The sequence below is a fragment of the Notolepis coatsorum genome (genome assembly GCF_963971535.1).
Source record: "Notolepis coatsorum genome assembly, chromosome: 4".
NCBI lineage: Eukaryota > Metazoa > Chordata > Actinopteri > Aulopiformes > Paralepididae > Notolepis > Notolepis coatsorum.
The window spans coordinates 54875199-54900557 of record NC_140168.1 but is presented as its reverse complement, the minus strand read 5'-3'; the positions used below and the strand labels follow the sequence as shown (position 1 = coordinate 54900557).

Genomic DNA, 25359 nt, shown 5'->3' with positions numbered 1-25359 from the left:
CACGTCCAATCCGCGCTTAGCAGGCGCCCCGACCGAACTGTAGGAGTCGCTGTTTACAACGACCCGGACCCACCCCGCCAGCTTCTCCCACCCTCTGATACAGCCAATTGTATCAGTGCAGACGGCCAGCCAAGCTGGTGACAACCCCGAAGCTGTGAGCTGGATTCGAACAGGCAAATCCAGCTCAGCTCCGGGGCTGGTGACGAACGCAATCTCCGCTCGGCCACCTAACCGCCTTCCTTCAGTAGTGTTTTAAAGAAACATCAGACAAGAAGATGGATACCAATTTCCTCTCTGTGCATTCATTAGAAAGTTATCCGGCTGCAAGCTAGCCTAGCTTAGCACAATTAAATGGAAGCACATATGGACCACTAGCCTTGCTTAAAACCCCTGGGAGATGCTAGGCTAGTGGTCTGTATCCGCTTGCATGTTATTTGTGCTAAGCTAGGCTAGCTTAGGATGCGACCCTCTCTGCGTGCCCTCCTGTCTCCCTGTCTCCGGCGGTCTCGTAGTGGTGACCGGAGTGCTGGACGTCCCGCGATGATGTCGGGGAGGTTGCGACCCTCTCTTCGCCGCCCCCTATCTCCCTGTCTCCGGCTGTCTCGGAGCGATGACCGGAGTGTTGAACGTCCCGTGATTAAGACGGGGAGGACGCGACCCTCTTTGCGCCGCCCCTGTGCCTCAAATAGATTCGCTATCAGCTCTATCTTTAATCTTTCAAAATGTTCAGTTGCTATCGCTATCGGCTCTATCTTTAATTTTTCAACATTTTCAGTTGCTATTGCATGCACTCATCTGTGTTTCACTACACACATGAGTGCATGCTTACCAACTGTCAGTCTGCAACACTACTATCACCAACATCTAAGAAGGGAGATCCCCCCTTGAATGGCCCTTCTAAGGTTTCTCTCCTCCACACTGCCTGTGGTGCATTTTTCCCTATTGTTAGGTTTTAGTGAGTTTTTCCTTACCTTCGCGTGGGGTATGTCTGGGAGTGTTTGCATTCATTCATTCATTCATTTATTTGCATTTATTTTAAATTTGTTGGACCTTATGGTGTTCTTGTTTTGTTCTTGACTTATTGTTATGTTTCTTCTTGACTTGTTTAAAGAAGACGTGTCCGGCCCATGGGGACATTAACATGTGTTGTCGGGCCTTACAAATCAATTTGATTTGATTTGATTTGATTTAGCTTGCAGCTGGATAGCTTTCTACTGAACACAGAGGGGAAATTGGTATTTTCTTGTCTGACTCTGGAGAAGATGGTAATCCGTACACAGGGCTGTATGTTAACTTTTTTTGCACATAGCACTGGTGCTACAGAGGTTGATAGTTTTGTAGCACAGCCAAAAATATTGTAGCACGAGTATAAAACGTCTCTAAAATCTCTCAAAACAACCAGACGTAGTGCAGTTCATCACTTAAATAGGTATGTGACTGGCAAAGAACATGAATCTTGCATCTGCCGTACAACAGTGCCAGTGCAGTTCAATGCATTTTTTTATTCAGTTCAATGCAGTTCAACTGCCAGTGCAGTGCATTAACTAAATAATTATTAAATAATACAAAATAATAATTTGTTTAAAATAAATCTTTCAAAGAGATGTCCTTTAAAGGTTCCTGCTTCTCCCCATCTCTGGCTGACATCACCATTGTGATACATGATGGTTGGGCGCTTTGTGTTTTCCTCAGTGAGGAATTCTCTTTTCTCGGTCAGCAGCGTTTTGTACTTGCTGAAGCTTCTCTCTGTATAATTATTTTTTAAGTTTATTTACTCCTCTGACCTCATCTGCACACGTACTATAACAACAAACTGGATATTTGGACTGTAATGTTTGGCTGAGAGAGAGAGAGGGAGAGACTCGTCTCGTAGCATAAGTCGCACTGTACAGCTATGCCGTACGGTTTTCCATAATGTTGGTGTGTTCCTTTAATCTATTGTTGGCAACAGTTTTTTTCGATTAGTCTGACTCTAGTTTCAAGTTTTGTTTGTACATTACAGTAAAATGCTTGGTTCTGTATGAGCCTCCTGAGATTGTGCTTCATACAGTAAACGTGTATGGTGGCACTGGTTAGCACTGCTGCCTCACAGCAAGAAGGTCCTGGGTTCAAACCCCAGCAGGGCGCCTTTCTGTGTGGAGTTTGCATGTTCTCCCTGTGTTCGTGTGGGTTTCCTCTGGGTACTCTGGTTTCCTCACACACCATAAAGACATGCGTGGTAGGCAGGGACTACAGATGAAAACTAGCTCATTAGCTAATTCTGGCACATTTACATTGATGTGGAAACTGAATATGTTGATTAATGTGCACTGTCCCTGGTTAAAAAATAAATAACTTAACATCGTCTTCATCAGCAAAATTGGTGGAAATCCCTGTCCCTGCTGTGTTAGCCGATATCTTGAATGCTTGAGCTTTCCTTATGGCCCTAGTTTCTAATCTACTGCACCTGTTCTCCTCCCCAGAGCTCTGTTCATGGAGCCCACACTACTGATGCTGGATGAACCCACCAACCACCTGGACCTGAACGCCGTCATCTGGCTCAACAAGTACGTCTACCTGCTATCTACCTTCTCTCTGAACCAGGAATCACAATTAGAAATTGTATACTCTGCATATACAAGAAATGCACTGCAGTAATTTGTCTTTGTGACAATGTTGCAGCGACAGTTCAACAACTACCAACACGTTTCATTGTATGACAGACACACTGTTCATGATCCAGTCATGGTCCAGTCATGGATGACGAGAATAAAGACGCAGACTCTATGCATCACTCTCTATACATTTATTATTATGTAATTATGATAATAATTATTATTATAAACTTTATTTGTATAGCACCTTTCATACAATAATTTCAGCCCAACGTGCTTTACAGCAGTCAAATAAACATAAATTAGCATAAAATAGACGGAATAAAAGCAGAGAATAAGAAAAAGGGTAGAAGCAATGCAGGTAATGACGATACAAATATTGACACAGTCCCATTAGATGGTCATAAAACACTTTAGTTTGAAGTTACTTGATGTTTATTTGTGTCCGTTTTGATTGATTATCCTGTCATTCATTTAGTTCCATTGTATGTACAAATCATCAACAATCGCATCAAAGAATAGAATGTAAACTGTACATATCCGTCCATACATTTACTACTTTAGACCGTCAGTTTTAGCAGTAGGTTGCGGCTGTGGAGGGAAGTGAGGTGGGTCAATTGACCATATAAATAATAGTTATATTTGTAGATGGAAAATTAGCATTATGGATCTTTCTCAGTCGATTAAAGTGTTTTACGAACATTACCAATGTAAATAAACCTTTTTAAAGCATGGAAAAACATTAATAACTCATATTTAGTTCTTATGTATTACTAGTGTTAGTATTAGGATTAAGAGACTTGTCAATCAGTTCCGGAATGATAACATGTCTCCGGTCTTTTGAACCTTGGTGGTGGGGCTACTCTTTTGTTTATATTTGTATTATGGATTACATTGTGCCTTTAAGCTAATTCCTGCATAAATTCAAATGAAATTTTAATGCAGACTTGCTGACTTATCGTGGTTTTGGATTTAACTCTGGAATAGATTTAATCTAACTGAGATTGTGTGTTGGGCATCTGTGCTCTTTTTCTCTGCTCACAGCTACCTTCAAGGCTGGAAGAAAACTCTCCTGATTGTTTCCCATGACCAGAGTTTCCTTGACGATGTTTGTACGGACATCATCCATTTAGACTACCAGAAACTCTTCTATTACAAGGGGAACTATTGTGAGTCTACATTGATGGATTGTGCATATTATTGTGTTGTATGGATACCATCAGTCGTATCACAACAATCATCTGGAATGTTTCCATACATATATATCTTGTTGTAGTCGAGTCACTAAATCTCGAGTCTGAGTCTAGTCCTCATTACCCTAGTCCGAGTCCAAGTCATCAAGGTTGAGTCCACTCCACTCTGGCAGTAAAAGAGCTGACATGAAAGAAATTCAATAAAAAGTCGACATTAAACATAAATAAAACAGCGGTCACCATTTCAAAGGGAGTTTATTTACTTTGTGACACAATAGCCAAACAAACGCACTAGCCATCAATTGCCAAATGATTAGGGCCTATTGCAAAAATAAACCGTATTTATCAATGAACATGTCTTGAGTCCTCGTTTGCACCTTCCGAGTCCGAATGCAGTCAATGCAGAGTCACAAAATCAGTCCAAGACTCGAGTACTACAACACTGATGTATATATATATATGTTTACATATACTAATCACAAGATGAATAATCCAATTGCTGTTCATCGTATTGAACTGCATGATCATGTAAAGTGTGATATCTAACAAACTCTTTTTGAGAGAAACTTGGTTCAATATGTGGTTGTAATCATTCATTTAGTGTGCAACAATATAATTTCATCTCTAAACGATCCTGATACAATAAACGATAATATTGAATTATCACCCAACCCTACGTTGCTCTGCACGGTGCTCGATTCATAGGTGACTCATTCCATAACGTTTTTCTCACACTTATCTGCCCAAAGTGACCTTCAAGAAGATGTACGTGCAGAAACAGAAGGAGCTCCAGAAGCAGTACGATAAGCAGGAGAAGAAACTCAAGGATCTCAAGGCTGGTGGCAAGTCCACCAAACAAGCTGTGAGTATCATGGGAATTGTGTCCATTATGCCAATAAATATTTGTTTTAACTACGGTAACATGAATGGACTGGGAAGTATACCGTGATGGTACAGCATACTGTCATCACATCATGTATACACATTGGAGGTGTATTACAAAAAGGGAAAAGAAAATAGACTGTTTTGAATTAAATGGCACCATGACAATTATATTACAGGATAATGACATAAAAAAAGAATTCACATTGTAATTTGTACTGGAAATCTAAATATTGTATTTTTAAAACAAAGAAAATATCTTTTATATTTTTGCCATATTTCACAGCCATTCGTGAATGAGATTCAAACTTAGCACCATGAAATTGTCAACAGAAATGAAGACAAAAAAGAAATATCTATAAAAACAAAACTTAAAACTGACCACCGTGAAATTTAAACAACTAAACTAAAATGATGTAATTTTGACAGCAAAAAAATTACTAACACATTTCCTATTAAACTAATGGACATCCAGTTTACTAAAGCAAATTGTTAAGGATTTACTGTTTTTTTCTTTTTTTCATATAGATGTAAGTAGTACACAGCATTGTATCTTGCCTCATCTTTCTGCCACCCCACACTGTGTGATAGATAATGTAGGTCTAGATTGGAAAAGGAAAGGGGAGGAGAGCAGTGAATGCCAACCAGTCTGTGTTTAGGACAAGAGGTGTCCCTGATGATACCGTTTGTGCTGGACAGTCTCGATTGCAGGGAGTGGTGTACCAGTGATCCGTTGGGCGGTTAGAGTTGTTCCGATACCGATACCAGTATCGGAAATGCCGCCGATACTGCCTAAAATGCTGGTATCGGTATCGGCCGATACACGTGAATTGTAGCCTCCGATCCCATGATGTAATTTATCTCCTGCCGAGTCCAGCGGAGAGTGAGGATTATAAAATGAACATGTTTTAAAGTGTGATGCTGTGTCATTTTAACAGCAGATACACTTTCTTAAATTCCATTGTCCCCGACAGTGCGGTGTGACGGGGAGCTCGGACGGGATGTGTTTTGCTGGTGTTATGATAGCATTAGCTGGAAAGATAGCTAGTTGGAACAACATCCGCTTTAACGTTACATCAAATCAGATGATCGCCTGTCCTTTCTCCAGGACTTAACACTGTCCGTGACCGTCTATCAACAATAATGCACCCACAGTGAATTGTATTTAAGTTAAGTAGCTACTGACTATTACTAACGTTATCAAATGTCAATGCGAGAAGACGAGCTAGGTCAGTTAGCTTAGCTTGATAACGTTACCGTGTCTAAAGTTGGTGCTATTCATAATCCAGCAATAATGGCTGCAGACCTGCAAGCAAAGTACAGCAAGTGCCAAAGGATAAGAGTCTGAGGCGGAGTTTCAAAAGAGAATGTTGAATATTTATTTTGCATCAAAAATCACAACATGAACATTCTATCTGCCACTAGCTTACAGACTGAATAGGGTATATCTGCAGAGCCACTGAGTAGCGAGTGCAACACCGTTTAATGTCCGTGTGGATCATTGGAGTAGGATATATCTGCAGTGCTGCAGCCCATACTCATTGATTAATGATACTAATACAAATCTATACAATCACCTGTTGTTGAATAAATACCATTACTTTCTAGTTATTACTAAAAAAAACAGTATAACAGTATCTGTAAAAAAATAAAATAAAATAAAAGGTATAATTTATATATATATATATTTTTTTTTATATGTATGCACTGGTGGTATCGGCCGATACCCAAAGCTTAGGTATCGGGATCGGAAAGGGAAAAATGGTATCGGAACATCTCTAGTTTTCACCACCCTCTGTCTGCAGTGCTTTCCAGTCTAAGGCAGAGCAGTTGCCATACCATGCCGTTAATGAGCATGCTTCCTATAGTTCACCAGAATCTGAGGAGACGGGTGAGCTTTCCTCACTCTCCTCAGGAAGAAGGATATAGATGTGTCACTCTTGAATATGGCAACACAATTCTCACACAGAAAGTGAGATTCAATCCATGTGTTCCAGCAAACCTCCAAGACATCATCCTCCGCTTTTACTGGTTATTGAAAGTAGACTCATCTTGTTCTTCATGAACTCTAATATGTGAGGAGCGTCCATATGTAAACTAGAGCTGTGAATCTTCACTGGCCTCACGATTCGATTCAATTACGATTCAGCTGTCCACGATTCGATTCTACGATGCAGCTCAATAATATAATAACATCCTCAATTTTATAATCTATATTACTGCACATGGCAACTTTTTCATCAATTAATACAAGCAGTCAGATAAATTAACTTTTATTTAGAAAGTTCTTAACTCGGGGCACCAGGGTGGCGCACTGCGGTGCTACGCAGCCATACCGTGTTCCACTCCCGGAACCGGTGACATTTCCTGCACGTCTTCCCCCACATCTTCTCCCATTCTCCCTCTCCGCCTGTAAAAAGCTGTAAAAATGCTAAAATAAATCTTTAAAAAATAGTTATTAAATCAGTCAAAATAAATGTCTCTTTACTAGTGTTGCATGATACAGATACTACCGTAGTATCTGTATCTCGATACCCAGCTGTTAAAAACGGTTCAATACTCTTTTTATTAGTATCAGTATTAGTATAAATACTTTTAGAATAGCCTGATGCTGTATTTTCTATGAGTTGAGTGGATGCATGACCAGAGCACTAGCTTTAATAATACAATAATAATAATACATTTGATTTGTAGGGCGCTTTATGTAAAAGAACAAAAGCTAGCAAGCAAGAGAGTAACATTATTTTTTTTATTATTATTAATCAATGCTGAATCGTCCACGTCCGCATCGCGATGCATCTAAAGTGGTCCACACGGCGGGCGAGCGACGTCACCTGGCGGCATGTATCACTTCCGCAACGGATTTCGGTTTCCGGGTTCGCCTGATTGGCCGCGACGGCCACGTGACACGCCGTGGCACGCCCCCGCAAGGCGCCGCTACTAGGAATGGGTACCTTTCACATTTGAACCGGTACCTGTGAATCGATACCGGTACCCAACGGTACCTTTTTTCGGTACTTTAGTCTCAAGAAATTTAATTTACCTACCTCAGTCGTAAAAAAAAAATCCAAACTTCAAATAACTACAATTTCGACAGTTTTCGGCTTGTCATTGCTCCGACTGCTTTGTTGTTGAATCAAGTCAAATCCTAGGTAAGCATATATTGTGCGTGTGAACGTTGACATGAAAAGAAGAAAAAAAAGTAAAAAAAAGAATTAATAAAAAATATATTTTTTAGTTTTCTTTTAATTTTTTTTTAATTTTTTTTCGGTTTCTCACTTGATTCGATACTCGGTAGTACCGACGTGTTTCGGTTCGCTACCTCAAAAGTACCGAATTCGGTACCCATCCCTAGCCGCTACACGCTGCTGTGTTTCACTGCCGCTTTCCCACTTCAACGCCAGAGCAATATTGTCGCGCATTAAGTTTAATAATATTGTCGCGTTGTGGAAAGCAGGCTTTCCAGAGCGTAGATTTCAGTGTGTATCATTTAATCATTTATCATTTGAAAGGCATACATTGTTGTCATACAGAAGTACAGAATACTTTTATCCAAAATGCTTCTTACTGTTACTGTTAGAGACTGTGCTAGACAAATGAATGACTAATTTGGTCAGAAATAGCGTAACTAATAACGTTAGTAAGCACTGCTTATATGCTTATTATGTCTGCGGGGTACAGTAAACGTTTCTCCCGGTACATTCTGAAGAGCACACCGCTGTATGTTGGAGAACCAGCGGTCTTCCGCTCCTCCGCACTCGAGTGAGAGCAAAGCCGTGCGAGGGGGCGGCACCTCGGCACAGCTCAGCCCTGTGTGACACGAGCAGGAAGGAGGAGATGGGAGTCCTTCCAATCTGAATATGTTGTTTCTTTACACATATGTTGGATTATGAATATGTCTTTATAGCTATGCTGCCAGGCTGGTCCGCGACCCTCCGTGCTGCGATCACCAGCGGGGAGAATATGCTCCCGCGAGCGGCATCGCTGAACTCTGGTGTCCGCTGGAGCAAACCAGAGACGGTCTTATTATGGGGCTTATGCCGAGAAGCAGTAACACAACATTGCAACTGTTGTGTTACTGCTTTCTGACCGAATTAGTCATTAATTTGTAGCTATAAAGACATATTCATAATCCAACATATGTGTAAAGAAACAACATATTCCGATTGGAAGGACTCCAATCTCCTCCTTCCTGCTCGTGTCACACAGGGCTGAGCTGTGCCGAGGTGCCGCCCCCTCGCGCGGCTTTGCTCTCACTCGAGTGAGGAGGAGCGGAAGACCGCTGGTTCTCCAACATACAGCGGTGTGCTCTTCAGAATGTACCGGGAGAAACTGTTACTGTACCCCGCAGACATAATAAGCATATAAGCAGTTCTTACTAACGTTATTAGTTACGCTATTTCTGACCGAATTAGTCATTAATTTGTCTAGCACAGTCTCTAACAGTAACAGTAAGAAGCATTTTGGATAAAAGTATTCTGTACTTCTGTATGACAACAATGTATGCCTTTCAAATGTTAAATGATGAATGATTAAATGATACACACTGAAATCTACGCTCTCTCATCCTGCTTTCCACAACGCGACAATAAAGAAGCATTTTGGATAAAAGTATTCTGTACTTCTGTATGACAACAATGTATGCCTTTCAAATGTTAAATGATAAATGATTAAATGATACACACTGAAATCTACGCTCTGGAAAGCCTGCTTTCCACAATGCGACAATATTATTAAACTTAATGCGCGACAATATTGCTCTGGCGTTGAAGTGGGAAAGCGGCAGTGAAACACAGCAGCGTGTAGCGGCGCCTTGCCTCTGCCGATGCCGCGGGGGCGTGCCACGGCGTGTCACGTGGCCGTTGCGGCCAATCAGGCGAACCCGGAAACCGAAATCCAACTAAATCCGTTGCGGAAGTGATACACGCCACCTGGCGATGCAATCGTCTGTCGCTCAACGACAATCGCTTGGCCCCCCACACCAGAGCCGACCGTTCACAGGTATAATAAGCTACATGTGTCGCTCTGTCTAGCTGGGGGTGTGGTTACTTGTTTCCCCCCGGAGGGAGATATCAGGACGGACCGGACGTTAGGTTGTTGTGAAGCGAGTGTATTAGCAGGTAGCTGTGTTGTGCATTACGAGGGAAGTAAACCCATATTGAGCTGGAATTAAACCACCTATACGAATACAACTTCTCCTCATTCTTCCTGACATTACTGCATGCCTGATCGCTACAATACGTTCACTACCACCGATTGGACAAGTATTATGCACCTGCTGAGAGCGAATGTTTTTTCACTGAAGACGCAAACTATTCTGTTCTCAACCATCATTTTCTTTGGACAATAAACCTTATGAACCACATCAGCTGCAGCCTGGACATTAAACTCTGTCAACATCCACAACTTATTTTGTTACCCGAGTACAAAAACATCTAGTAGGTGCATCGTGGCACATTGTTCATTTATTAGTTAATGACAAGCGGCCACTATAGCTTCTCCAACTAACGTTATTTATTTAAATTGTTCCTGTTAATAATAATGAACATAAGTAGCATGGTAATAATACGTAGGTTATTGATCAATGAATGTATTGATGGATTAATGGTGTACAAATGATACACCAGTAGAACTTCTGTACTACTTCTACTGTAGAAGTCATGTTATTTCCTCATTGTCCTTGCTGTGTCGCCTGCCGTCGCCTCAAAAAATAGGATCGAGGCGATTTTTAGCCAGGCGACAAAATAGCTGCGCGACCGTCGCTTCAAAATCTCCTGCCGTGTGGGTTCTCTCATTCATGTCAAGTTAGACCGCGCTTTCAAAATCCGACACTGGGTGCTGAAATCCCGTAAAGTGATATATAAAAAGAAGCAGGGAAGCTGGACTCTCAGGTTCAAGTATTTAATAGCAGCCTGAAGTGGAAACAAACATGTTTCGGAATTCTTATTCCTTCGTCAGTGTTATGGCTAGCCACTTCAGGCTGCACTTTGTTTCCACTTCAGGCTGCTATTAAATACTTGAACCTGAGAGTGCTGGTCCAGCTTCCCTGCTTCTTTTTATTCTCTCATTCATAACAATGGAAGCGATAGAATTCTGTCTTGTCAACTCGCTTAAAAAATCGGTCGCCTGGCAAAAATCGCCCGCCATGTGCGGAGCACTTTAGAATCGAGAAATGTCCACACCCCTAATATCTACTAAAGCTCATGCACCATGCGCACAAACACTTTTCCTGCACATGCATGAACGGGCCCAATTCACTCCACCTTCCTGCCTTGCTGTGCGGCTGTTGACTGGGTTCTTGATTCCCCCCCCCCTCTCTCAGGAGAAGCAAACCAAGGAGGCTCTGACCAGGAAGCAGCAGAAGGGCAAGAAGAAGGGCATCATGGAGGAGGAGAGCCAGGACACCACGGACCTGCTCCAGAGGCCCAAGGAGTACACAGTCAAGTTCACCTTCCCCAACCCACCTCCGATCTCTCCACCCATCCTGGGACTACACTGTAAGGACTCCGGAGGAAGCTGGTCCTTCTCCTTTTGTTTGTTGATTTATGATTTTATTAAGATCCCCATTAGCTAATGCAAAACATCAGCTACTCTTCCTGCGGTCCAACACATAACATATAAATGACAACAGATAAGACATTTACAGACAAGCAACCAAGTGGTATTAAAAGTCAGAAAGTGACTATACTTTCTATCAAACATATTACTACTATACATACCGCATTGACGCATTCCTAATCATATGGAATCATACATAGTACAATATACATTACATAACTTTATATATTAATATGCACTCAATTCACAAGCAGTGAGAAACCATATACATATATTGTAAACTCTTACCCCGATTCATAGGCACTGGATATACATACAAAGTAAACTCTTACCACCTATTTGTATAAGCTACCAATATTCCTGTCACTAAAAATAAGATAAAATGAAACAAAAAGTAACTGGGTATGTGAGTGTGTGTATGTATATGTCTAAATGTACAGAATGTGTTTGTGTTGATGATGATGATATGGGAAATCAAAGTGTTTCTTTTCACAACAGTATTAACATTAGAAGTATTTAGCTTGTGTGGACATCGTTTGTCATTTATCATCACTTATCTCATAATCACATTTCCTGGGGTGGAAACTTTATCGACTAAACCCAATGCCACATAAATTATCTGGTATCCTGCTAAGCTAACGCTATACCTATCCCTGTTGCAGGTGTTGACTTTAGCTATGATGGTCAGAAACCCCTGTTCAAGAATGTGGACTTTGGAATTGACATGGAGACTAGGAGTAAGTATAACATGTTCACTTAAAGCCATGTATACTGTAAGGTACCTCCACTCAAATGATTGAGTTCACAACCAGGTATGCTACATAACGTCACAACATTTTAAATTTTTACTCTGTCACTTTTCCTTCCTTAGTTTGTATAGTTGGACCCAACGGCGTGGGGAAGAGTACCCTGTTACTGCTCCTCACTGGAAGATTAACTCCAGTAAGTTTGTATATCTGAGCGAATACCACTGTCTGTGTTGTTTTTAGGACTGTTACAGTAAATAAAATCTTTCCTTCTTTTTTCTTTCAGAGCAAAGGTGAAATGAGAAAGAATCATCGCCTGGTGAGTGACTTTTACAGAGCTTTGACTCTTCCTTCACAGTTTTCCATTTAATGGAAAACCATCAGTACTCTTAGTAATTACAGCTGAACCTTCACATGCATGAATATCTGGTCCAGAGTCCTTCTGTCCTAACCTGTTACACACATGTCCTTGATTGTATAAATGCAGTGCATTAAAGGACCATTCTGGTCTAAATATAACTTTAAGCCTGTTTACTAATCGGCCCACGTATTCTACACCGGACCCATGTTCCTGAGCCTGGCTTCCTTTTTTAGATGTGAAAACTTTTGCTTTTTTTTTTTTTTTTTTAATATATACAAGTTTTTAATGCAAACATTGGACCAGAGAAATATGTAGAAGAAACCAACCCAAGCCATTCTGATTTTCGATAATAAGCCTACTTAGTTACGGTATATTCTTGAATTAATTCTGTAGCATAGCCTATATAGCTTTACCATGTGTTGTAAATGTTTTCACTCCAATAGCAGTAAGCCATAACAATTGCAGACATCCAGGGTTTTAATTGATACTATCTTCCTCTGCCATGTTCCAATCATAGGCTACTTACTTTTCAATTGCAAATGCATCAAGGACAGAAACTCAGCTAAGCACCCGCAGTCCTTAACCAGCTACACAGACCAGGCTTATTACAACAGGACTAAGCCATTAACTGTTTCAAATGCAAATCGGTTTCGGCTGAGAGGGAGTGAAATCTGCCAAAAAATATTCACTTGCAAGGTGTTTGTTAATGTTGTGGTTAAAAAGGGAAATTATTCACACTAGGTGTGTTATTTTTGTCTGGGTTGCCAGGATGCGCAAAACATATTCAGTGTTGTAACTTGTGTATGAAGGATATAGATGGTCACACACTCTAATATGGCAACACAATGAGTCTGATTCAATACATGTGTTGCATCAAACCTCTAAGACATCATCCTCTGTTTTTACTGGTTAAGTAGATTCATGTTCTTCATGAACTCCAATATATGCATCCAAATGTCCTTTCTGTACCGCTGATCTTCTACCCACTCAATGATGAGTTAAAAAAATTGTATTTACCAGGGCTGAAGCTCTCCAGCACCCCAAAGCCCCCCTCCCCCTCGTTCAGGGTTACGCTGTGAAGCTGTTGAGTGGGGCCTAGACTTTTTTTTCTCAAACAGTTTACTAAAACATGTTTCTGACAACATTTTAGGCGAGAAATAGGATATGAAATTGCTGGATATTTCATATTTCAACGCCTAGTTTGATCTGAATTTCGTGAGCTTGCATGCGCATGCATGGAAGCAGCAGCAGTTAATTTGCATTTAAAGAGAAATAAATAGTATCAGTCTGAGTTAGCCTGGGGTGCTGCACACACAGCCTGTACAGCTGTAACTAGGTGCCATAAAAACATGCAAATGTTTGTAAATAGACCACAAAAATTTCAATATTCTACTGGGAAATGGACATAATATAGGGGTGCTTTAACGTACATTTATTACCATACCGGTATGGTAATTTAAGGTCAATAGTGTTCCTTTTTCTTGCCGCTGTGCAGAAAGTGGGCTTCTTCAACCAGCAGTATGCTGATCAGCTGAACATGGAGGAGGCAGGCACGGAGTACCTCATGAGGAACTTCAACCTGCCCTATCAGGACAGCAGGAAGTGCTTGGGACGCTTCGGCCTGGAGAGCCATGCGCACACCATCCAGATAGCCAAACTCTCCGGTAAGGACAAAGGAAGTAGCTGTGTGAATGTCAGTCCTTGTGATTGTGGAGGAGACTAGGACTCCAGAGTGCCTCTTTTTGGACTTCAAATCTTTAGTAGAGGAAACTTATATCACTATTTCTTCCTCTACAGGAGGTCAGAAGGCCAGAGTAGTATTTGCTGAGCTCTCCTGCCGGCAACCCGATGTGCTCATCTTGGTAAGTGACTATTCTTATGTAGTGTCTCTTTATCTTAATATCTAAATGATTCCTTGATTGACTTTCTTCTTTCCTCACTCCCATCAGGATGAACCTACGAATAACTTGGACATTGAGTCTATCGATGCCTTATCAGAGGCCATCAATGAGTACAAAGGAGGTATGCACAGTTGCTCCTATTCTAAACATATAGCAATGCAAGCTAGCGAATGACGGAGCAATGCAAAAATGTAAATACCTGCCAATAGTTTGAATAGAGATGTCTACACTGACCAGATGCAACAGCAAAGGGAGCACATGGGAGCTATTCTGGCCTCAAGAATTTGATATGTTGTGTGTTTCAGTGACATTTCACTGGTGTACTCTCCCTCCAAACTGACTATTGGTGGAAAACCTTTTATTTAATAAGATTTTTTTTAATATATCTTGATATCAGTGTTTCACTGTCCTAATCTAACCTGCATGCTGATGTTTGGTCAAGTGGTCATAGTAACTACTAGCACTTGTGGCACAAGATTGAGAAACTGCTGCAAGTTAGAATCATTAAGGATGAATTAGATTGCGGCACGACAGAAGTGTCTTACAGACTAAATATCCTAGGTTCACTAAATTCGCTTATTTCGAAGGAGGGAAAAGAGCACAACATAAAGTACACCATACTGAAGGCGGATTGGATTAGCTTTAATAAAGTACACCCATACTGAAGGCTGATTAGCTTTTTTAACTTTGTAACATCAACACTTTTGCAACACGTCAACAGATATGTCTTTTACTATCATGCACTTTGCTACTAAGTAATCTTCCTTGCCTATATTACTACCTACTGTACTTTGCGCTCAAGACTGTAGCACCCAAGTTCAACACTGTTTGATGAACAATGTTACTTACCGGTAGCTGCCAAGAGTTGTACCCTTCCTGCTTGTTGTAAAGAACTTGTAAATTGCTTTGGATAAGAGTCAGTTAAATGACTAAATGTAAATCCAATTAGGGACCGATGTTGTACCAGAAGAATGCTCTTGGGAACTTGTTTCCCCCCCACATTGTGAATTACACTGCATCAATTAAGATCTCTCAACATCAAAACATAATTTACATACAGAGTACTCAAATCCAGCGGGCTATAAGTATCTATATTGAGTGGTGCTTGCTGTAATTTAATGGTCTCCGCCCGTTCCCTTCCCATCTCTAGCCGTGATCATTGTGAGCCACGACGCCAGGATGATCACCGAGACCAAATGTCAGCTGTGGGTGGTGGAGGACTCCTCCATCAACCAGATCGACGGGGACTTTGAGGACTACAAGCGGGAGGTGCTGGAGTCCCTGGGAGAGACCCTGATCCACAAGGACAAGGACAAGGCCACTGCCAAGGAGTGACCCGACGAGAGGGGGGGACCACTGTATAAATGCAAAACGAACCAGCTAACGCGGGGCCATGTCACAGTTGACCGTATTCAGACGACGGGCCGTTTTGCTCTCTTGTCATGCTCAGGTTGGGATTCCTTTCCAAGGAATGCCAACCTGAGCATGACATGTGTAAAACGGCCTGCCGTGTGAATGCGGTCAAATGGCTCAGTGCCGGTGTGCTGCACTCTCCTCTTGGGGACAATGGGCTTAGCTACACTCCTCTGCCTGGACAGGGTTGTCATGCTTCACCAAGGCGTTCAATGAGTTACCATACGAGTGTTAGTCACTACATGTTAAGAGGAAATGGCAATACATTACACTGAATCCATATATGTAGAAAATAAAGCTCTTAATATGGACTACCAAGCAAATATCTAATGGTCTGAGAAGTGTCTGCAAAATATAAAAAGCCAAACCAAGAAATAAATGAGTTTTTCCATCTTATATTGTGATTTTTTTTTTTATTGTGCAGCTTCCTCTTGAAATACAGAATAACATATGGATTATACTTTACAGCATTTTAACTAGCTGGTGAAGGCATCACTTAGATAACCACATTAAATGACATGCAACACTTGGCTACACGGATATTCCCTCTTTAAGATAAGCCTTGTATAGCTTCTTCACTTTCCTCACTTCTTTCTCGTCTGCTTCCACGGTGCCGTACCATTTGTACCAGGGGTCACCAGAGGTCAGGGACGACGGAGGTGGTGTGGAGCCCACGGCAGCATGGGAGTTGGAGTAGTCCTCCCCCGAGAACTTCACAAAGGGAATCTGGAAGGGTAGCAAGCCTGAAGGAGGGGGGAGGGGGGGGGGGGGGGGGGGGGGGGCGAAGAGAAGAGACAAATTAATTGGTTGTGTACATTTTGGGTCTGGTATCACATACATAGCTCTAGCTGTCAACATTGGGATTTCGCCCCGCCCCCCTCTGTCTTGCACAAATTGGAAAATGACAAAGTTGACTTAACATGTGTCTAGTGTCAGACACTAATTGTAATGTTAAAAACGGATACTGCTGTAATAAAGTGAAATTCTACCATGCCTCAATGTATCAACTTTAAACATACACTAAATGTTAATGTTAGAAATGTTAATTTCCATTATTTCCACCATGTGCAACATTTCCTAAGAACAGCAATGTCCATTCTATCAACTCCAAATCTGTGCTATGAGTCAATTCTCCCGGTGCATGCAGAAGTAGAATTGCTGTCTTGTTTTGGATGAATGAGTATAAATGAAAAACGGAAATCTTGTTTTATTAAAGTAGTGATATAGATAAAGATAGTGTATTGATTAACTTTACATTTGCGCTTCATTACTTCTGGCACATGGGTAAATGCAACGTTAAAGCAGTGCCAATGTAAGACTGACTTTACATTAAACGAATGACAAAGTAGGGTATTATTTGGACTAAAGAATGGTGTTGTCTCACCCTACTCTCATGTTGAGGGAGAGCACCATACATTATACACTGAGAAACCACGGCCGAGAGTGAGCTCTACGGGAACAACCCCACTTTGCCCGACAGTTTGTCGGCAACCGTCTTCTGGTCTTATTTCTTGTATCAACTGTTGTCACTGAGGGGAATTGCATCCATTTTGTATAAATAAATAAACTGGGAAATATTTAACGGGAGAGAAGGTTGAAATACGGTAGAATCCCGGGAAAAACGTGAGGGTTGACAGCCAGGTATGATCACATTAGAAAAATCAAATGTCATTAACACCTATACAGCTGCAATTACATGACCAGTTAAATATTTTCAAAATGATCTATGGTTCAAGGATTCAATGGGCTCATCCAATATTGCTCTGAAGCAACGTACCATGCCCTCGGGCTGCATCGATCGCCTGGTTCAGCAGCTTCTGCTGTTTCATACACACACCTGGGGAGAAACGACCATCAGGAGAGGGAAACATGTTGCCTATAATGTCCTGAACCTGTATCTCAGGTGTTCACTCTGAATAGAAAAAAGTATTTCTATTCTAATGATCTACACTGGTCAATTTGTAAATGTTTGATCAGGCTGGGGTGGCCTACCTGTTCGAGTGGGATCATATACCATCCAAGTGTGAGGACTTATGAACTGCTGCAACAGCTTCACATTCTGCAGAAGAATTTAAGATTTGTTAGCCAAATATATTAATGGGGTGGGGGTGATGAGAGATTCTGATGTTAATTAACTGACCTTATAATGGATGATAACATTGGGATCCCGACAAATTGGACAGGGGTTTCCACAGGTCTTTTCTCCTCTCTACACAACAACACAGAGGGGAATTTAACTGGGATGGCTGCAAGCAATTGGACAGGGGTTTCCACAGGTCTTTTCTCCTCTACACAACAACACAGTAGAGGGGAATTTAACTGGGATGGCTGCAAGCTGCCATCAGGTTATAATAACTAGAGTTGTTCCGATACCGATACCGGTATCGGAAATGCCGCCGATACTGCCTAAAATGCTGGTATCGGTATCGGCGAGTACACGTAAATTCTAGCCTCCGATCCCATGATGTAATTTATCTCCTGCCGAATCCTGCGGAGAGTGAGGATTATAAAATGAACATGTTTTAAAGTGTGATGCTGTGTCATTTTAACAGCAGATACACTTTCTTAAATTCCATTGTCCCCGACAGTGCGGTGTGACGGGGAGCTCGGACGGGAATCGGGATGTGTTTGGCTGGTGTTATGATAGCATTAGCTGGAAAGATAGCTAGTTGGAACAACATCCGCTTTAACGTTACATCAAATCAGATGATCGCCTGTCCTTTTTCCAGGACCTAACACTGTCCGTGACCGTCTATCAACAATAATGCACCCACGGTGAATTGTATTTAAGTTAAGTAGCTACGGACTAGCGTTAGCTGACTATTACTAACGTTATCAAATGTCAATGCGGGAAGACGAGCTAGGTCAGTTAGCTTAGCTTGATAACGTTACCGTGTCTAAAGTTGGTGCATAATCCAGCAATAATGGCTGCAGACCTGCAAGCAAAGTACAGCAAGTGCCAAAGGATAAGAGTCTGAGGCGGAGTTTCAAAAGAGAATGTTGAATATTTATTTTGCATCAAAAATCACAACATGAACGTTCTATCTGCCACTAGCTTACAGACTGAATAGGGTATATCTGCAGAGCCACTGAGTAGCGAGTGCAACACCGTTTAATGTCCGTGTGGATCATTGGAGTAGGGTATATCTGCAGTGCTGTAGCCCATACTCATTGATTAATGATACTAATACAAATCTATACAATCACCTGTTGTTGAATAAATACCATTACTTTCTAATTATTACTAAAACACAGTATAACAGTATCCGAAAAAAATAAAATATATATATAATTTATATAATATTTTTTATTTCTTTTTTTTATGCACTGGTATCGGATAAATATCGGTATCGGCCGATACCCAAAGCTTAGGTATCGGAATCGGATCGGAAAGGGAAAAATGGTATCGGAACATCTCTAATAATAACATTACATTTGCAGTTAATGACTGCGGTCAAGCCAGCAGTCTTTCACTTTTGCGTGGTGAAACCAGCCGCTCCTGTTTTTCGAGTGCGCGATTAGTTCCAGGTTTACGGTAATGCAATAAAACAAACACGGCAAGTGACTTTCGAATAATCTCACAAGTTGATTTTACAGAAATACTCTAATTATTCCCGGTAATACATCGAATCAATAGGACGTTTCGTATGTGCAGTATTATTGAACATGAATCAATAGGACGTTTCGTATGTGCAGTAGGCTATTATATATTCGACCACTAAAGCTACAAAAAAATCCCACCGAGGAACACTTCCGGTGAGGATTTCAAAGTAAAGGATGGTATAGGAGCCAAAACACTCATGAGTTATACCTTATTTCATAGTATTTGTGCAACAAGTTTATGAAGCAATAAGTCCTAACAATATTCTCGTAAATTACCCTGTTCCTCAATCGCAAATAATAGAAATGAACCACATGAAATATTCACTTCACTACTACAAGGTAAGACAACTATTTCTTAACAGTTTTGCCTACACTGGTAAAGTCTACATTTCAGAATACAATGGGGCTTAGCTGTATATTTAGGTTATTGTATTATATGAATGTTTATATGTTTATTTTTATAACCTTACATTGAAATGGCATTAGGAATATTGATTGGATTTAGATAGTCATTGAACCATCTTAATTGTCATAATAGAACATTCTAGAACAGGGGTCAGCAACCTTTTTGACATGGAGTGCCTGTTTGAAATATAGTTGTAACTAGTGTGCCTCAACAATATTCCATGCATCGTAATTTTCTTTTCTCATAATCAGGTCTTTTTAATGATTTTTTTTACATTATTACATCATTATTGTTATTGTTATTATTAACAATATTATTATGATGGTTGTATCAACCCTAAATCTGAGTTGGGGGGGGGGGGGTGCAATGCAGACAAACAGCTGCATACAGTGCGACCATTTCACTCACATTTGCCCATTCATTTTTGGACACATCACACACCATCGGTGTGTGTACTGTACGTGTGCTGTCATAGCTCCACCTACAGGCCTAATGGAGAACACCAGGATGTGAATGGAGGGTGAATGTGAGGTATATCGTGTAAATAAGTTTTGATTGATCGCAAGACTACACTGTAAAAAAATATATAATAATAAGTTACCAGAACTTAAAAATATTGAGTTCAGTTACTGTGCATTAAGGTTTTCAGTTTTCAATCCATAATAAGTTAACAGAAAAATAAGTACACAACCACATTATTTCAACCTAATAAAACTATGTTTATTGTCATTGTTTTAAGAACACAAGTTGACTTGGTAATACTCACATTTTGAGTAAAGAAAATTGCTTTTAACATGTGCAATGTTCAATGAAATAGAAAAATAAATAATACAATTTGTTGATTAATCCCACTGGTCACAATGGTGACCGTAATAATGTTTTTGTTATAAGGCTCTGCAAATGTTACTGAATGATGTAGCAATTTCCAGCTAAATTGAAATAATAAACAAATAAAGGGTCTCAATTAAATATGTGGTAGTAAAAAGAACCTGTGGGAGGATTTCAACAAGATAAATGCGACAACAGTGCAAAATATTTCACTATAATATTTATTAAAAAAAAAAAAAAATTATAATTTTCATTTTTCTTTTTTTTTTATGCTGCCCCCTGTGCCTATGCAAATGCCCCCGCGTGCCTATGCAGGCACGCGTGCCTAGGGTTGCCTACCCCTGTTCTAGAACATCTGTGATGTCACAGTATGATGTCATAATCAAACATTCTAGAACATTTGTTATGTCACAGTATGATGTCATAATCAAACATTCTAGAACATTTGTGTATCTATATATATATTCAACAATTCTGCAGAATTTCCGGCAGTGTAGACGAATACGCCACAATGTCTTATTTGTCATAATAGAACATTCTAGAACATCTGTGATGTCACAGTATGATGTCATAATCAAACATTCTAGAACATTTGTGATGTCACAGTATGATGTCATAATCAAACATTCTAGATTTGTGTATCTATATATATTCAACAATTCTCTAGAATTTCCGGCAGTGTAGACGAATACACCATGATGCGACACTGCCGGAAATTCTGAAGAAGAAGAAGAAGCTCTCATTGTGCATCTTGAAACAGTGCTGAGCAGTACTGAACAGATAGACTAAACAACATAGATTGAAGCCTGTATTTCTAGACCAGGGTGCCTTGCCTACCGTTTTGCTGTGGAAAGAGCCGGCAAGTTGATTTAAGGCTTTCAGGTGTGGAGGAAACTTGTTGCACAAATACTATGAACTACTTTTACTGTGTACTTTGAGAATGGCAAAATTCCCTCCAAAGGAGCATAAATGTTGGATAAAAACCATTTCTTCCATAAGTAGTTTATGAAACTGCCTTGTTTGTACTTAGTACTTCTTAGACTACTTGCACCAATAATATGAACTACTTTTACTGTGTACTTTGAGTAATTTGATTAAACAAACTACTTATGGAAGAAATGCTTTTTATCCCACATCAAAGTTAGTCGAAAATGCTCAATTACTCAAAAAGTACACAGTAAAAGTAGTTCATATTATTTGTGCAAGTAGTCTAAGAAGTACTAAGTACAACCATGGCAGTTTCATAAACTACTTATGGAAGAAATGCTTTTTATCCCACATCAAAGTTAGTCGAAAATGCTCATTCTTGTTCTATGTAGAGGATTTTGAAAATCAAATTACTCAAAAAGTACACAGTAAAAGTAGTTAATATTATTTGGGCAAGTAGAAGTATTAAGTACATGGCAGTGTGTCAAACTACTTATCCAACATCAAATGCTCCTTCCTCTTCTCTGGAGGGAATTTTGCCATTCTCAAAAAGTACACAGTAAAAGTAGTTAATAGTATTTGTGCAACAAGTTTATGAAGCAATAAGTCCTAACAATATTCTCATAAATTACCCTGTTCCTCAATCGCAAATAATAGAAATGAACCACAACCATTACTTTGAAATCCTCACCGGAAGTGTTCCTTGTGGGATTTTTTGTAGCTTTAGTGGTCGAATATATAATACTGCACATACGAAACGTCCTATTGATTCGATGTTCAATAATACTGCTATATTGATTCGATGTATTACCGGGAATAATTAAAGTATTCCTGTAAAATTAACTTGTGAGACTATTCGAAAGTCACTTCGGTTAATTACAACAGCTTGATTGATTGATTGATTGATTGAAAAGTTTATTAACAGATTGCAGAATGGGTACAGTACAGTACAGCTCAATACATACAATTGTTAAGGGGATGCAGACCAGAGAAAGACTTTCGTCTTGTTTACATCAGGGTCCCCCATTTTCAATTCATCATAACATATATGACATACATGACATACAGATAGACAGTACTGCTACATCTATACATTTATGACATATCAGATTTGCAAATACAGTACTGTTTGTGATACAAAAGTGTCCAGAAAAGGAGTGTATATACATTTGGCGTAGAAACTGTACATTGGAGGAGGTTGGTTGGGTGGGGTGGGGTTGGGTGAGGGCTGTACATTGGAGGTGGGGGGGGGGGGGGGGGGGGGGGGGGGTTGGGTAGGGGACACACACACATTTTACACTGTACATTGGAATATTGACAAAGCCTTCCTTGGTCATTTACTGTACAACTAGGTTAGGACATTTGTAGGGGCCAGTTTCGAATTGCAGTCTCACGTAGGTGTTTTTTGAGAGTGTTTTTGAAGGTGGGTAGTGATTCACATTCCTTTACAGCTTTAGGCAGGGCGTTCCACATTTATGTGGCATAATTGCGAAACGTGTTTAGTCCCTTGTTTGAGCCGAATCTGGGTTTTACATGATTTGTGGAGCTCCCTCTGGTGTTGTGATCGTGGTATTCACTGACCTTTGGGAAGTATTTTGACATGTACATGGGTACCTTGGTCGCGTAGTGTATCTTGTAGACCAGGCCCATTGCAAGTTGCTGTACTCTGTCGTCTACTCTAAGCCATCCTAGGTTGTCAAAGTGGGCAGGGGTGAGGTGGGTTCTAGGAGTCAGGTCAAGTAGTAGTCTGACTAGCTTGTTTTGAGATGTTTGTAATTTGTTTTTTAGTGCCTTTGAGGTGCTTTGGTACCATGAGGTGCAAGCATAGTCGTAGTACCCTTGAATGAGTGCTCCTGCTAGAGTCTTCAGGGTATTCTTGTTTACCAGAGAGGAGATCCGGTACAAGAATCGCATTCGTTGGTTGACTTTTTTTATTACATTGGATGCCATTTTGTCACAGGAAAGATTAGCCTCTAGGATGGAACCCAGGTAGGTAATTTCATCTTTCCTTGTGATAATATTGTCACCCACTGTAACCGAGAAGCCGTCGGTCTTGCTGAGTTTGTTATTTGAACCGAAGAGAATGGACTCTGTTTTGCCCATGTGTAATGATAGTTTGTTGTCGGCGAGCCATATGCAGATTTTGCCTAGTTCCGAGCTGAGGGATTTTTCAACCTGTAACTTGTTCTTGTCAGAGACCAGCAGTGCTGAGTCATCCGCAAACAGGAACAAGTTGCAGTCACAAGCTGACGACATGTCATTTGCATAAATTAGGAATAGTAGCTTCCCGTGGTTGTTTTATTGCATTACCGTAAACCTGGAACTAATAGAGTTGTACTGTATTGTACCCATTCTGCAATCTGTTAATACAGTTTTCAATCATCAATCAATCAATCGCTCACTCGAAAAACAGGAGCGGCTGGTTTGACCACGCAAATGGCTGGCTTGACCGCAGTGAACGAAAAACGTACAATACAGGTCTTGCGTGTCTTCTGTGGGGGAATGCCTCCTTTGTGGTTTCTTCTGTAATCGGCCCACACCGGATTGGTTCCATAGCGCTCAATGTATGCTGTGTGTGAGGAAGAGTTATGCTCAGTAAAGCAATGGGAGAGAAAAAAGTGTAGCCACATGAATAAAAATACTTATCAAGCAACTGTATTTCTATGTCGGTACCTTCACTCGCTAGGTAATCCCAAGGATTGTCTTTATAGCGTACAAGTACTCCAGATGGTGTAGTGCAGAATGAGTGATTTGGGAGCACAAATGGACGCCCAGTCTGAGCCCACACTCTGAATGGTAACTTCTGTAGACATGACTGACGGACATAAACAACATCAGCATCAGCACGTATTCTGTTTAAACAGTTGATACCGACAGTGATTGAATTAAAACAAAGGTTAGCCTATATGGAAAGGTTTCTGAACAGCATGCAATCCCTCGATCGCAATGTAGTAGCACTTGCGATCAACGGATAGTTTTAATACACGTACGAGACATAACGTACGGGTGCAAATAACAACACACTAATAATGGTGATACCTTGTTATGACGAACCGTCTGTAAAATCGGAGGAGATAGACGACACAAAAGGTTCCTGATCCGTTGCATGGACGCCGCCATGTTTGCTTTCCACATGAAGGTTCAGGGGTTGAAGGTGAAAGCTTCAAGTAAAAAAAATTATAAAAAAAACCCAATAATAATTGTGAATTGTTTCAAGATTTAAAGTATGGGGAAATGTTGAATACAAATGCTATGCCGTTTTCTATAATATGTATTTAATACTATTGGGGTTAGATTATTATAATGTACAATTTAGCGTCATAATCTGGCAATTCTCAAAATCAATTTCCTGTCTTTTTTACTTTCTGTCTAAGTGCATGTCCATGGCTTGGGGGAAACATGCACTTAGAATCACCAGAAAGGCTTTCGAAATAGTGAAATGCCATGTTGGCCTCAATATTTTCAAAACAAATTATATGAAAAGGTTAAGAATGTGATAAAATATGTAATAAAAACGGAGCTCAACGCATACATTTGATCGTAGAAATCCGTTTGTTTCCCCAATACCAAGATGGCGGCGATCTCGTCAGTGTCTTCGAGAATATGCCGAGCGTGTTACAGTAGCCATTTTGAAGAAAGTTTATCAACTAAATTTATACCCCAACATATTATTTTAATCAATAAAAAATTACTTTATTCGTAAGTAATAACCAATGTCATCTTTATTGTGAAGAGATATGTTACTTTGAAGTTGAAGTGTTGGTGCTATTTGAGATTGTACTTTGAAGTGCGTGAAAACGCCATTCTGTCCTTGACAAAACAATGAAAGTCAGCGCGTGATCGGAGACTCCATTTTGTTTCGTGAATACCCGAGAAAAAAACGCCCCAAGTGACGTCAAAAACGTCACCTGGTATAAAAACCAAATCCCTCCCCTTCGAGCTCATTC

At 40.4% G+C, this 25359-nt stretch overlaps 2 protein-coding genes across 5 annotated transcripts in view; one reads left to right on the top strand and one right to left on the bottom strand.

Moving 5' to 3' along the window:
* abcf1 (ATP-binding cassette, sub-family F (GCN20), member 1) overlaps positions 1 to 16044 on the top strand; it is a 112355-nt gene extending 96311 nt beyond the window's left edge. For all 4 annotated transcript variants that reach the window (XM_084311736.1, XM_084311735.1, XM_084311734.1 and 1 more), the window contains 11 exons: positions 2463 to 2546; positions 3639 to 3763; positions 4537 to 4649; positions 10992 to 11166; positions 11890 to 11964; positions 12099 to 12169; positions 12260 to 12292; positions 13830 to 13998; positions 14132 to 14196; positions 14284 to 14356; positions 15386 to 16044. In XM_084311736.1, the coding sequence (XP_084167862.1) occupies positions 2463 to 2546; positions 3639 to 3763; positions 4537 to 4649; positions 10992 to 11166; positions 11890 to 11964; positions 12099 to 12169; positions 12260 to 12292; positions 13830 to 13998; positions 14132 to 14196; positions 14284 to 14356; positions 15386 to 15570 (1168 nt within the window). In that variant the 3' untranslated portion in view covers positions 15571 to 16044. The remainder of the gene's footprint in view (positions 1 to 2462; positions 2547 to 3638; positions 3764 to 4536; positions 4650 to 10991; positions 11167 to 11889; positions 11965 to 12098; positions 12170 to 12259; positions 12293 to 13829; positions 13999 to 14131; positions 14197 to 14283; positions 14357 to 15385) is intronic.
* Positions 16045 to 16174: 130 nt separating this feature from the next.
* mrps18b (mitochondrial ribosomal protein S18B) lies at positions 16175 to 24957 on the bottom strand. The gene is made up of 7 exons (XM_084311739.1): positions 24452 to 24957; positions 24086 to 24227; positions 23884 to 23981; positions 17789 to 17857; positions 17641 to 17707; positions 17426 to 17485; positions 16175 to 16391 (listed from the first exon to the last, which is right to left on the bottom strand). The coding sequence occupies exons 1-7, from the start codon at positions 24545 to 24547 to the stop codon at positions 16180 to 16182; spliced, it is 744 nt and encodes a 247-aa protein (XP_084167865.1). The 5' UTR covers positions 24548 to 24957; the 3' UTR covers positions 16175 to 16179.
* Between the last annotated feature and the right edge of the window lie 402 nt (positions 24958 to 25359).